General features: G+C 32.2%; 1 protein-coding gene and 1 long non-coding RNA gene across 3 annotated transcripts; one reads left to right on the plus strand and one right to left on the minus strand.

Annotated features, from left to right (window-relative positions):
• The first annotated feature begins 658 nt into the window (after positions 1-658).
• Positions 659-3,948, plus strand: LOC105457951. 2 transcript variants are annotated; one of them, XR_975466.1, is made up of 3 exons: positions 659-936; positions 1,006-1,140; positions 2,331-3,948. It is a non-coding gene; the product is annotated as an uncharacterized LOC105457951 (long non-coding RNA). The 2 variants fall into 2 exon arrangements; XR_975467.1 differs by having other exon boundaries at positions 2,385-3,948.
• A 2,132-nt stretch (positions 3,949-6,080) lies between these two features.
• Positions 6,081-14,102, minus strand: LOC105457953 (PDZ domain-containing RING finger protein 4-like). Its single transcript, XM_011702931.1, has 4 exons — positions 13,902-14,102; positions 13,564-13,599; positions 12,051-13,469; positions 6,081-7,773 (listed from the first exon to the last, which is right to left on the minus strand). The coding sequence occupies exons 1-4, from the start codon at positions 14,100-14,102 to the stop codon at positions 7,441-7,443; spliced, it is 1,989 nt and encodes a 662-aa protein (XP_011701233.1). The 3' UTR covers positions 6,081-7,440.
• Positions 14,103-15,350: the final 1,248 nt, after the last annotated feature.

Here is a 15,350-nt window from a genome sequence, read left to right on the forward strand (position 1 = left end):
TATTATCAAATTAAATGTTTGTAAATAATTTATTTACACAATTTCTTCAAAAATTGTTTTGCTATGCATGATTCTTACGTATTTTTTTCGTAGAAAAAAAAATTGTAAAAATAAATTGTTTGCAAGCAATTTGTACAAACGATTTCTTAAAAATTGACGTTAAGTAAAAATTGATAGTTCCATTGATTTTTACGAAAAAAATACGTAAGAATCATGCATGTTAAAACAATTTTTGAAGAAGTTTTATAAATAAATTATTTATAAACATTTAATTTGATAATGAAATTTATTTTTAATTATTTATTTGTGTATTTATTTATGTATTTATTTATTTATTTAGCTACCTTATTTATTGATTTATTTCATTTACTTATTTATTAATATAAAAAATTAGAATAAAATTGTAATCGGGAGAATGTATGTGAAGTGAGCGCGAAGAGCCGCACATACGGCACGCTACGCCCCTGCGTACTCCGGCTAAGCGCGATCTGATTGATTAATTTATTAATCATTAATATTAATTTATTCTCAGAGTTAATAACTCTGTAAATAATGGTCTAAATCAAAATTGAAAGAGGAACTTTTAGTTCAAAATTTCATTTTCTTTCGCGCCTTGAAATATTAATTAAGCGTTACGGGACACCCTGCGATTGTGTGACGTTTATGTGACAACGTCACACTATTGAGTTGGCGTAAAAATAAAAAAGGTTATATCGTTATATCGTTTATATCGTTTTATCGCGTTCAGCGATAAAACCACCTTTAGTTAGATAAATTTTTAGTAATGCCAAATGCGATCTGAAGTGGATCTTTGTGCTTAATAATAACTGTACTAATTGTACAATCATATCAACATTTAAGTTTTCGATAACAAGGATGAGGAAGAAGACGATGATGAATTGATAGATCTCGGAATTAAAAGCGCAAATGTTTTACGTAAGTTTCATACAAACGACCTGTCGTGTAATATTTAAGAATTAATAAGAGAATGCAATTTCTTCATAGAATTTGGAGATGAAGATAATGATGACAAAGAGGATCCAGAATTATTGCGTTCCACAATATTGATTCCATCTACCATTTAAATCTAACATTTAAATGGCCAATATCTGCGCGATTTTTTGCTAAATTTTTCCATTAGTTAATTAATTAATTAATTTACTGCTGTGTATCTAATTGAATATGTCAGAACTATTCCACTCCAGTTCAAGTAAACTGCGCACCAAATATTTGTCGGTTTTAAAACACAGCTCCAAACTGAATCCGAATTACGTAATATTACAATTAAATTATCAAGTAATTTAATAATTTTTTATGTCAATGAGCATTAAAATCTTATTAAATTCTGTAGACTAACTTATTACGAAAAATATTAGCCAAGATTTGAATCTGGAGCTTCCTACTCTCCGGGCGGGCGTCTTACCGTTCGATACTTATCGTCAGAGGCATGTGGCAAATTTATCGTAATAATAACTATAAGTAAATATGGAAAGAAATAATTTTTTAGGCGACATATAAACAAACATTAATATGAAATCTAATTTCGAGACCTCGAAATAGGATTTAATAAAATGCTCATTATTAAGTATCAAAAATTATTAAATTGCTTGTCAATTTAATTGTGATATTATGTAGTCCGGATTCAGTTTGGAGTTGTGTTTTAAGATCGACAAATATTCAGCACGCAGTTTATCTCAACTGAAAATTATTGTACGATTCATACAGTTATTATTAAGCACCAAGATCTTCTGACCACATTTTATTAAAAATTTATCTAGTTTGAACTTTCGTGTAATTTATTTATTTTAAAAACTGAAAGTTCCTAACAACATACTTAATTTTGTAATAAAACTTTTCCTATACATATCACATATTATAGTTATAATATATCAAAAAGCTCTTTTTTCAACTTTCACCATAAATTTCTCAAAATTGAAGTGATAGGATATAATAAACAGGATCGCCCAAAATTATACTATAAGAAATGATTCTCTTATTCTTGAGTTTGAAGAAAACTCATTTTTGTTGAATGATATTATTCTGCTTGCACTTTATCTTAGAGATCACGACACATATTAATTTGTTGCAACCATTGCATATATTAATACTATACTTTATTTGGGTTTTATTTTTTATTTACATTACACATGTTTAGAATCATTATATCGCATCTACATATAAAAGACAGCATACGTACGTATACGGTTGTTTATGTGCTTACAATTTAAATCGTACAATATATTTTCTACAACGATATTTTATATCTATTTCATTTTATTTCATCGTTCCCAGAACATATCATACATTACACAGTAGATTTTCGTCAGTAGATTTTCGGAAGTACGCAATAATTGATCTATTGAGGTGTCACACTTGATTCACAGTTTCCCTTCTCCATATACGCTTTAAAATATAAAGAGTTACGGGGCATATATATATAGACATTGGCAGTACAGGATTCTAGTATGTGATTACTTTTTCTGGGAGAAAGAAATAAGATTAATAAACGACTCGGTACACACACGAGTTATATGCATGAGAATAAAACAATTTACACAGGATGTTTCAGATCTCCTCAAACATATCTTTTACATTTCGCGTTTATCTTGCAGACACTTTACGAAAAAGATGCAAAAATTACACCGATACACGATGTAATTCGTAAATAGCAATGTTTTTGCACATAAAAAAGCAGCGTTGCCATCATGAATAATGTTTCTTTTTTTTTTTTTTTAATTTGGAATCCGTCCACGAAAATTAATTGGCTATGAAACCGACGTCAAGGCGATGGTCCTCGGGATATACAGTGTTTTGCCGCGATCTCCGTCATAATGCACAAAGCAAAATGGATATTGATGCATGCCACACAGTAATTATACTTATCGCTTATCATACATATCTACAAACCTATGATCACCGATCTTTGCCCGTAGAATACTTTTCGTCCTATATGTAAAACAATCTATATATGTCGTGCCGTAATTATTTACAAGAATGATTAGAGCGAACGTGCCGTACAAACTTCACACACGTGTTCACATACAACAGCGACAATTGAAAAGGGAACAGAAAGTTCGCATAATCAATTTGAAGGCGAAATTTACGAATTTCTTTTTTTAAAGAAATAAATAGATACTGTAATACTTTTAGGTGTTATTAATTATTAACTGAGACGTAGAAAATTAATTAGTAAAACAAAATTTGTTAAATATATAGGAATTTTTTGTCATTAAGGACAAATCCGAAAGTTTCGAGTGTCTCACAATTCTGTGACTTTTAAGGGAGCAATCTGCTATTCTCTGACTTGGTTTTCGTCAGGATTCTTGATTGTAAATAGATCATTAGAAAAATATTACAAAATGATAACAACATAAATGTAAAAATAGCTAACGTTAAAATTTTGTGTTGTGTAAATGTTATTTGCGTTATTTTTTTATTTATTTGTTAGTTATGTTATTTTGTTATTCGAAATCTTCGGGCTTGTTTTCAATGATAGAAAACCCCTGTATTTTCAATCAATTTTGTATTATAAATTTTAATTCTCTTAAATATAATAATAACATAAGTTCTCTTTCTGAGAACTATATTCCATTTATTTCTTTCTCCGAATTAAATTCTCAAATTTTGCTTTCAATTTGACCATATATTTATATATAAATATTTTGTCCCTCCTTATATTTCTCTCGCTTTATTGCAGACTGGCGTGTCTTTATCATGAAAGGTTTGAACATTGTTCTAGTTATATGCAGCAAGAAAAAGACCAAAAACGATCAATTTTCAGTGTTCTTACATAACCGTCTCGAAATTAAGTCATTTCGTACTAGATTGGGTTAAAAATCACGTGCATATACATGCCATATATAACGAGAACTATTCTCCAATGCAATCAATTTTATGTGCTTGTACCATATACAGGGGATAGATAAAATAATGTGAATATCTGGAAAATACACTATTTATTTTATTAATAAAAGATTGGTCCACCAACTTTTTATTATACAAGTTTGTCTTTAATGTAGATTCTATTTTTGTTAGAATCATATAATGCTTGAATAATTACCAATGGAATGTTGTACTATTCCTTTAACAGAATATCAATTGTCTATGGTAATGTTAGAGGGGAAAATTTGCTTTTCTCTATTTTCCAAAATTGATTTCTCAATATTTCTCTGTTCTTCAAAATTTCATCTTTCTTAATTGTAATCGTCTAATTAGATATTATCGAATTATTGTGAGCAGTTTTGAAAAGCAGAATAAGAAGCAGATTTCCTTTTTCAATATTTTATAAGCAATGCAAGATATAATACTGCACTGATTACTATTCAAATTGTATGATTTAGGGTTGGCAAAGTTACTTTATAAAAGTAACTCGTTACCGTTACCGGTTTTTTTTTCTAAAAAGTAATTTGTTACCATTACTGTTACACAAGAACTAACAAATTACAAACATTTTTATATATAATATTTTATTAACATCAAGTGTAAGTGTAAAACAGTAATGAGTCGTTACTATTTTACATTACTTTTTTCTTTAATGTTAATAAAATGTTATATGAAAATTTTTGTAGTAAATATAAATAGAAAACGTCCTGGAATTCTATCTTCTAATAAAGGATAAGGACTCAAATCTAATGTCAAAAGACACGGTCGTATCTTGGCGTTAAAGAGTACACGCGAGACGGATTAATTATACAGGATGGTCCACCTAAATCGAATATCTTGAATATCTTACTTATTTTTGATGATACAAAAAAAGATTTCAGATTAAGTATTTTGGTCACGTCGTTTTTTTCTAGGCGAAGGCGTCAAAAAGGTATAAAAGTCACTTTCATTTTTTTAAATGAAATTATATGATTTTTTTTACGTAATATAATTCCACCAATTATTCTGCATCTAAAAGTATTAATAGAATTATCGAAAAATCAATAGTGAAAATCAATTTATATTATAGAAAAATCAATTTATGAGATATTTTATACTTTATCATGTCATATTTTGATATTTGAAAACATTTTTTTGTATCAACAAAAATAATTGAGGTATTTAAGATGTTTGATTTAAGTGAACCACCCTGTATACATATAATACATATACATATACATATATATATATATATATGTATATGTATACTATATATATGTATATGTATACTATATTATATACATATAATTAATATATATGAAGGACTTTGATTGAGTCTCAAGTGTCTCAACCACAGTGCGTTCAGATTTCCACCTAAACGCTACTAAGCTGTCACTTTATTCTTAATTGTTTAATATTTAGTGAGTGACAAGGATACACATGAACAAAATGATATCTGAGCAGCACTCAGGTGAGAATCTGAACATACCCCAATCGCGATGCTAGAAATAACGTAAAAATAACTATCCAGCAATCGAAAATTAATTCAAATAAATTGAAAATTGCAGTTCATTTTAATTTATCCGAGTTGGCGCGAACTTTATAGTCCGGAGATGTATTCATGTCCCTATTACATTATTATTTTTGGATTGAAATAGATTCAAAACATTAGAAGCACTAATTTGGAAATATCGAAATAAATTCATTTCTATTCATTTTAATTCATTTTTGTTCAGGGTTGGGTAAGTTAATATTTTTTTTAACTAAGTTAAGTTAAAGTTAACAGTCTAAAAATTTAACTTAGTTAAGATGCAAGTTAGTCCATAATAAAATTAATTGAGTTAAAAGTTAAGTTAAGAAAAAAAAGTAATTGAAAAGTCAAAGTTAAATTTTTTCATTTGATAATTTTAGGGTTTCTAAATAAAGTATATATTTGTTATACTTATTTCTGTCGAGCCACGGAAAGAGGACCGATTTTGAAGGACTTCTTCCAACGTGATTTAATACACAGAAGGTCCGCGAATAGTGATTCCTTTCCGCGACAGACTAAATTTATTATATTATTACAATTGCCTTGATGTGTGTTCTCAAATTTGAGTTTGAAGACACTAACTATTAGACATGTATTTTATTTTGGGTTTACAAGAAGCACTAAAAATGTAACAAAATTAAGTTAAAAGTTAAAAGTCTAAAATGTAACTAAGTTAAGTTAAAATTATTTAACTTTTTAACTTTTTAACTTAACTTTTATCTTTTTAACTAGGCACTACTCAACCCTTTTTCGTTTTCGTTTACTGGGTAGTCAAATCATTACCGTTACTCAAAAACTGTAATTGCGTTACCATTAAAGAAACGTAATGTACGTTACTCATGAGGAAATGTAACATCATTACTCATTCTTTACTGAAAAAAGTAACAGTAACGACGTTACAAATAACGTGTTACTTACCAATTTTAGTGATTTTATTCTAATAAGGATAAAATACGTTACAATATGTTATAAAGACAACCCAGAGACAGCACAGATTTCAAAAATAATTTTTGTTTAATCCCCGAATTATGAAATGTACATACATACTTCTTCCATTTTTTATCCAAAAACATTCAAAAGTTCCAAAAGATTTCGCTTTTATGTCACTAATTCTGAGATCTTTCAGATATAAAAGGTTATCTTTTTATAATCTATACAAATTTTCGCAATGACATCAAAATAGTTTTTAGATATAGCATTCCAGCAAACATAAATATATAATTTTCGGGAATGTCAGATCTTTAATTTTACTAAATTAAAAAATTACTAATTTTAAATTAAGTTTAATTATTAAGTTTGCGATTAAGAAAGACCTAGTAAGGTTGAAACTTGTTTTGCTATATTGTTAATAATGAACTCTAGTAGCACAATTTGTTGGTCTAATATTGGTCCAATGTATAATTTATATTGGGAATACATTGGTCCAATATTGTGCCAATGAAAATTTGCCAATATTGTGCTACTAAAGAAAAAGTAAAGTTAATGTTTTACATCTATTATTGTCAATTGGCCTGTTTAGAGATTACATTATTATTATTTTACAATAATGAACGAGTGATTAATTTTAATTCTATAGTAATCCTTTTTGTATTACCGGAAATAAATTCTTTTTGACGTCATAACGATCATTTGTGTTATCTGGAAAATAGAGCTATTTATTAAATAATGAATCTTTTATTAATAAAACAAGTAATGTATTTCACAGATGTTTACATTATTTTGTCTAGCTTTTATACGTATATATATGTATATATCAAGTAAGCAGTACGGACTATTCAGACGAACGCTAGCTCTTTCATCAAGAAGGATCATTCCGACTTTACGACGTTGCCTTTGCATGAGGCACATATTTGCAGGCGGGAGGTTGGTATAAAAGATAATTCGAGATGAGTATTACGCCACGTAAAGGTTTCAGGCTTTACCTGACGCGGTATAAAAATCACTCGCACAATAATTGTGCCTGTAAAATATTCTCGCGGCCGTTTCGGGAATTCCAATATTCGTGCGACGAACGGTCATCTTGGCGAACATCGAGGGTACATAAACGCTTACACCGTGGTAACCGACAGTAAACCCATTAATTTCCCCCCCGTGCCAGGTCCACCTGCGCCCACCCTGTTTCCATGAACCAGCATTTCTTGCACGGTGGTGAAATCGTCTAGAGTCGTCTTTTTACGCGCCATCTTCTTGTGACTTAGTTCGACGATGTTCAACGGCTTCTTCGACACCTTGTCCTCCGTGTGTTCGCATATCAGCATGTCGTTAGTCTGTTGCATCTGCTGCTGTTGTTGCTGCAGCAGCAGTTCCTGTTGACGTTGCTTGCGCTCGCGTGCGCGTTCCAGCTGCCGTTTACGGTCCTCTTTACTCCAGTAGCGTCCGACCTAGAAAAAACAATAACATATAAATGAATAAAATAAATAAATAGTATGCAAACAAATAAATAATAAATTGACTGATCGATTTAGCGAAAACAATCCAAAATCATAATAGAAGTAATTTTTGATGTATATATACATGAAAAATATAATAGGCCAAATATTTAAAAAAATATGGAAAATACGGAAAAATATTTTAGACAAAAGTTATACATGCAGGTCTCAAAAGTAATGAGACTAATTCTGAAAAAATAATTTTATTGAAAATATATTTAATATTTTTCAAAGTAGGATCCTGGAGCATTAATACAGCGGTTTCAGCGTCACTGCCATTCTTCGTCCCAAAATCATGAACCATCATTTTAAGACGATTAAAAAAAGGTCCAAGCAGTCGCGACGAGTGCTCTGGAAGGTATGTCCGGTCAAGACTTCCTGCGCTGCTACGAAGAGTGGCAGTGACGCAGAAATGTATTGACGCTCAATCCTACTTTGAAAAATATTAAGTATATTTTCAATAAAAAGTTCTTCCAGAATTAGTCTCATTACTTTTAGGGCAGACTATGACTTGAAGGAGCACAAATAATAATAAAATTAATTAAAAAAAAACAATTTTTTAAGGCTTAATGAAGAATACTGTCGTTTTTTATGAGACTATATAATTCTTTTTACATAATATGATTTCTTTAATTACTCTGTATATAAAAGTATTAGATAAAGCTATAATATAATAGCTGTAAGCTCGGCCCACTACATTTGACATTTTTTATCTTGTATATACATAAGAAAATCATTAAATTAATAGTTTACAAAATATTTTATATTTCATAATAGCACATTTTGACATGAATTATGTGTTTTTATGTATAATTCAACGACATCCAAGATAAATGGAGGTTAAATGACGAAATCTTAATGAAAAACACATTTTATTCTATTTCATTATAACTAACAAGTCATTTAATAACACAATACAAGCGGCTAATGTGTTTCTATTTTCTTTTCTTTTTTATTTGCAATTATGCGCGCGTTATACTAATGTGGAATTTCGAATTTTCCTTTTTAAAAAAAAGAAGATAATTTGATATAAATGTCAATAAGACATTCAATAAATTGAGTCATTTAACTTTTAAGATACAATATAAGATACAATATAAGATACAATATAAGATGTTAATTAGGGAAGGCACCTTTGACTTCGACATATGTTGTCAAAGTCATGATCCTGAACAATTTTTAAAAACGAAAATGAAATAAATTCATTTCGACATTTTCGAATTGACGCTTCTGACTTTTTGAATCCATTAATTTGAATCCAAAAATAATACAATACACTTATGAATATATTCAACATGACGAATAGATCATTTCGTATTTCAATTTATATACAATAAAAACTTAAACAGAATTCCCTAAATTAAAAATACATAAGTAAGACAGATGGAAAATCAGTGTGGTTATTGGTACGCACTAATTGATTTATATGAAATTTGCTTTATTCTAAAGTCAGTTTTTTTGACGTTTCGGCTATCTTTCTTAGCCATCTTCAGTGACGAATTAAAAAAAAATTACATTAAACTCTCGCTCTTAAGGTGCCTTTTCATGCTGACGCTCAACGCTAATTTTTGGCGTCAAAATTACGTGATTATAGTTGGCTTGCACGAAAAGCGGCAATAAAGAAAATCCAGCTTCTTTTTTTGACGCTAGCGTCAAAGTCGAAGTCATGATTACCAAAAATCCAACATGACGATTTCTTTACTGCTTACATCTTACTGCTTAAGTTTTTCTATGTGCCACGGCTCTAACGCTAAAACGAGCGTCTCATGAATTTGCATCTTTAGTTTCCTAACGCGTATATTCTTCCACATCTAGTGAGTGAGGAAGTAGTTTTAGGTACCTCCAATAACTGTCCGTGCAATTGAAGGGCTGCATGGTCTAGCTGTATGTCCTCAAATTAAAATCAGTACAAAAAATAGAATTTTGATCTAAAAGAATTATGCTAAAGTTCACCCACTTCGAACGTAATAAAACACACACTTCGAGTCTTGGTAACGATACAATTAATAAATAACGGAAATGTATAAAACTTGGTCAAAAATAAATAGTTAAAAATAAACGATGTAAAACTTGGTCACAATTTAAAATAAAAGAAAAGATAAAACTATCGTAGCGACTGTACTCGTCAAAGTCGGAGCGAGTAATGCCCTATTATATATCGTTCTTTATCACCAGTGCCTGTAGGACAAAAATTGTTTTCGTCTCTTTATTATATCTTTATAAACAATGGCTTGTAATCATGATAACAGAGTATAAGCACAATCTAAGTATTCGGTGTCCGTTTGCAAGTTAATATTACTTTTTTGGCGTTTAATGCTGATCATTTCTGATATATTAATCGTTTATTAAAATTTCTCTCTACATCCAGAATTTCCACATTCTCCCAGTTAAAATCATGATTGTGAATGCATCTATGGTCCGTTAGACCGAGTGAGAGTTGGTATTTCTATTGATATCATTTTTGTGTTCAGAAATTCTAGTCTTTAAAAATCTCTTTGTCTGACCTACGTAGAACGCATCGCAGTTTTTACATGAAATTTTATAAACTACATTCTTCTTTAGGTAATGTGGTAATTGATCTTTATGTACATACCTTGATAATGCTTTGCAGTTTATTAATGCTGTGAAAAGATAATTTCGCGTCGTTGTTTTTAACACTGTTCTTAAATTTTTCGGAAATAAAGCTTGAACTTTAGAATAAAGCAAATTTCATATAAATCAATTAGTGCATACCAATAACTACGCTGATTCTAATCTGTCAATTTACATATTTGAATCTAAAAATAATATAATGGGAACATAAATGCATCTCCCGGACTCTAAAACGCCAATTTAGATAAATTAAAATAAATTGCAATTTTCAAATCTTTTGAATTTAATTTTCGTTTGTTGAGAAGTTTTAGCTGACGGTCATTATTTATTAAAAAGTTTTTAACAAAATATTAATAAAAATCATTTCGCGTGGAAAGTTGTAAACCCATGTGGAACTTTGCTTCACGTTATAAAGTGCATGCATGCATTGGCTAATATTTATTAGCATGGACTTAACACATTCTCATTCCGCGAAAACAAAGAACTAGTATTATAGCTTTTCATATAATAATAAACCACATTCTCGCTTTAATTTTTCGTTGGATATTTTTTGTATTAACTTTTTCATAATATTTTTCATATTATTATTTTTCGTATTATTTATGTATGTTCAGCTTTCATGGACGTAGTCCATGAGTTTTTTCGGGGGGAAGGGAGCGGAGGAGAGAATGGTTTATCAATCCTGTTAACTTAACGCATAAATAGCAATTTTTTGCATTAATAAATTGTTTTATTCAATATTTTACATAAATATCATCATCAAATATCATATCATAAATTTTATAAAAAATATTAGGTTTTGAAAAATTTCGACTCCTACACTGATAACTAAAGATAAGTAAATTTCACATTTGCGAGTACAAGTTTTCCTAAAAAATATAGAGGAGAATATAAAATAAAGAAACTTTCAGTTACTTTTTAGTTCTATTGCGTAGCACTTAGCACGTTATCTTCGTGAGAAAAACTTGAGGGTTGAACCCCTTTCCCCTTGGATACGGCCATGTTAGTTTTTGATATGGCTTATTATTTTATTATTTTTATAAGAGAACCTAATTCTACATATTTAATATGTATGTTCTTGAATTTTTATGTAACTAACATTTATCTTTTATATACTTTTTAAATTAATTATTTATTTATTAGCTGATAAAAACTTAATGAGCACGAAACATTTTTCTATTTCTTATTTGTAAATTTTATTCTACTTTTTATTTGGATGTATAAATAATTGCATTTGTTATATTTTGTTTTATCTTTGTTTGTTCGTTTCTCTGGCCATTTTATTTTATTGTTTGTAAAATATATTTTAAAAATATTTTCCATATACAGGGTGCCCGGTAATTACCGTATCAAATCTCGTGGGCTGTATATTATATACAGAAAGCAAATAAAAAAGATATCTGGAAAATATTTTTAAAGTATATTTTACAAGCAATAGAATAAGATAAAATGGTATTATATATTTCACTCATTGATGTTATTCGATTACTCTTTCTTTCTCCCTTGATAAGATGCAACGATATCTCGTAGATTTTTTTATCGTGTAGATCATGTGTAAAACTCGAAGAACTAAAAGTTTATTGTCTCTTCAAATTTAATTCAAAAAAAGGTTTGATTTGTTATCAATCGGCACTCACCTTCATCTCCGAGATAGTATCATCCTCAGTGGTGTGACCGGCTCTTTCTTCGGTTATCTTGATCGCTCGGTTCCGGAGTATCCGATTCCTAATGGGCCGTCTGGCGATGTATCTCGTTCCGTCCGCCCTCCTCTTCACTTTCCATTCCATTTGGACTTCGCTCTTGTCCTCTGGCGGAATCCACGTAGATGTGCACACCTGCTGGCTGCCGACAAACTGGTACTGCGTGAGATTTGGCGCCTGAAAGTTGCCATGCGATTTGGATTTCCTTGCGCCGCCCGTGGACATCTCCCTGGATGTCGTGAGGTTCTTGCGGTTGAGCGCCTGCTTGAATAGCTGTTGTTGCAGCATCATCGTCTGCTGCAGATTCGCCACGTTCGTGTACATAGTATCGGCCGGCAGCGTATTGGCGTTTATCGACGGAGGTTCGTTGCGATCTTTGTGATGATGCGACAATGAGCTCTTCTTCACGCTTTGGTTCTTCGACGATTGCCTTGTCACCGCGGATGTCGCGGTCGGCGTCACTGGCATAGGACAATTGCAACCGAGCTTCTGCTGCTGTTGCTGTTGTTGTTGCTGCGGTGTCTTCGGTGGGCACAGAACTAGTGTGCTCTTGTGATGATCCCTCTCGCCCTGATGCAACTCCAAAGTCAGAGGATTGCTATGACAGGACTCGCCGGTGTTGTAAGCGCTCGAACTATCCTTCTCCTCGCCGGAACTGTTGCTCTTTGAGGAGGAGTGCCATTTCTGATTTTGCTGGCCGCTGGCCAAGTGGTTCTGCGTAGTGCTGCCATGCTGCAATTGTGTTGTCGCGGCGACAACGTGATTTGGCTGTTGCGTCCAGTGTTGCTGGTGGTGCTCGTACGGCGACGAGTAAATTGGCTCGCTATCCGACTCCGGTATCGTTTCGTAGATGTGCTCAGTATCACTCCACACGTGACTTGAATACGCTTCAATGAGTTTCACCGATGGCGGTGCCGTCGCCAGCGGGCCGGACTGCTGTCCACGGAGGGATATACCTTCGAGCCTCTTTGAACAATCCTTCAGCGATTCTTGCATCCATTGCTTGCTGCGCTCTTCCGTATGATGCACCGGCGAAGTCGCGTTTTTGCCGGTGGATTTGTGTGAGTTCTGTGACGAACACGTGGACGACGAGTTCGTGGAAAAGATGTTGACAGATTGCTGCTGTTGCGGCGGCGGCGGCGGTGGTTGTTGTTGCTGTTGTTGTTGCTGCTGTTGCTGCTGCTGCTGCTGCTGCTGAGTATGAGATGGTATAGGTGGAGCCGCTTTCAGGGTGCAGTTGTTTACCTCGCTCTCTTTGGTACGCTCCTCCGTTTGCTGCTGCTGTTGACGGATCAGCTGCTCGATCATGCTGTTCTGATACGCTGGCAGGTTCTCGGGCGAGAGCGGCGGCGAACCCTGAAGCGGAATCATGGTTCATGATAGATAGCGAGATCTATACCGCGCGCAAACATCGAATGCTTTTTTGGTCGCTTTATGTAATTCGACTTACCTGATGATAGATGCGCCTGTCATCGTATTCATCGTCCTAAAATAAAAGAAGTAAATTGATTGATAATATGAAAATGTATAAAAAGTGTATCTTATGTATGTACTTTTTACTTATATATAATAATAAAACAAATGCAATTATTTTTTGGAAGTATAGTAATTATTTATTATATTACACAAAATAAATCTTTTTCTTAAAGAGGAATCACTATATGTAATGATTTTTTTATCTATGCCACTTTTCTACATTGTATTTTTCATTTAATATATTTTTAAGTTTATTTAGTTTTATATTAAATTAAAAATTTTGAACATTGTAATAAGGATGAGAAAACGAACTTGATATACACATCGGCTGACGAGAATAGTCACTGCGTTTTTCGTCTCCGCGAACAGATTCTCAGTCTGCTCCTTGTTCGCGACATCCTTGCCATTGACCTGAAACGAGAACGAAGAGAGGTCTCTTTCAATGAACAACGCAGCCACTTTTTGATTTCCGAAATGAGTCACTGTTCTTGCGCGAGACAGATGTATGTACATGCATAATGAAACGTCCGTGCTCCGAATGTAAATCCGGCTTAAAAACCCGTCGAAATCTCGAATATTCGTGAACTGACTCAGCGCGCGCGAATTACTCATTCTCTAGAATTTACACTTGCAACAATAACGCAGCGAGAGTAAAAACAAAAAAGTAAATCTCTCTACTTAGAGAGACAAAGACTTAGGCATAAATAAAATTATATTTATAATTTAAATTATGTTTTTTGACAAAAAACGCGCAAATGGTATTTCCTTTAATTATTTGAGGCTACAATTTCTTCGAGCAAATGTCACAGTTACGTTTGATACTGAAAATAAATTCCTTGATCAATATTGTTAATCCGATGTAATTTGTTATATTTACCGACAAAAATACGATTAAAAATTTTTAATTACACAAAGATAGGCGACTTTTTTTCGCTCTGATATTTTCTTAAACAATCTATAGAAATTACGTTAAACAAGATATAAAAATTCAAGTAAAGTATTGAATATGGATCGTAATTGAAGGATAAAGAAACGCGGTTCACGGGAGTTTATCGATAAAGGAACTTGTTAGACAGACATATAAGATGACGACAAATCCATCTGCTAGATTTCATTTCATTTCCTCTTCACTTTACGTGGAAGAAGAGGGATAGGGAGGGAGGGGAGCATGAGAGAGAGAGAGAGAGAGAGAGAGAGGGGGGGAGCACATGGCTTGTAATTATTATCTGCGTAAAAACTGCTCTACGAAGCTGCTTTCGATTATACTTGTCGCTGGCTTCTTCTATCGCCAGATTCTCGCTCTTCTATATTGAATTTTTGATATAATCGCAATTAAGCGTTAAGCTATTTATACGTTGCTGATAAACATTATAAAGTCGCCAGTGTTTAGTCAGGACTGAATTAGTCAGGACAGCTGGCTATAATTCATACTTGCGTACGCTGAACTATTCGCTGAACAATCGCTCATTAATTCATTCACTATCGTCTTGACACGGAATTTTTTTAACGCTGCTGCTAAAATCATCCGGCTATTCGCTTGGCAAAAAAAGATGTTGAGCTTAAAGTTGGACGTGTCCGATTTTATCGCAGCGACTATTAAACGCCGCAAAATTTTAGACGCTAGCGAATAAAAAACGTTTAGAAGAAGTTTTTAATCAACGATTTTGCTGACAAATTATGAAGCAAAGCGAATAAAAGTAGCGTCGTGTAAAGCGCTCTTAATGGAATTAGAATGCTATGGAGCTTAGGAAGAACTCTCTA

The sequence above is a fragment of the Wasmannia auropunctata genome, unplaced genomic scaffold (genome assembly GCF_000956235.1).
Source record: "Wasmannia auropunctata unplaced genomic scaffold, wasmannia.A_1.0 LD334876.1, whole genome shotgun sequence".
Lineage (NCBI taxonomy): Eukaryota > Metazoa > Arthropoda > Insecta > Hymenoptera > Formicidae > Wasmannia > Wasmannia auropunctata.

Excerpts from the sequence above, each read along its gene's own strand:
- LOC105457953 (XM_011702931.1), bottom strand. The coding sequence starts at position 14,102 with ATGTACATACATCTGTCTCGCGCAAGAACAGTGACTCATTTCGGAAAT. Across the intron at positions 13,470-13,563 it reads ACAGGCGCATCTATCATCAG|GGTTCGCCGCCGCTCTCGCC; the intron begins GTAAGTCGAATT and ends ATTCCGCTTCAG. Across the intron at positions 7,774-12,050 it reads ATACTATCTCGGAGATGAAG|GTCGGACGCTACTGGAGTAA; the intron begins GTGAGTGCCGAT and ends TGTTTTTTCTAG.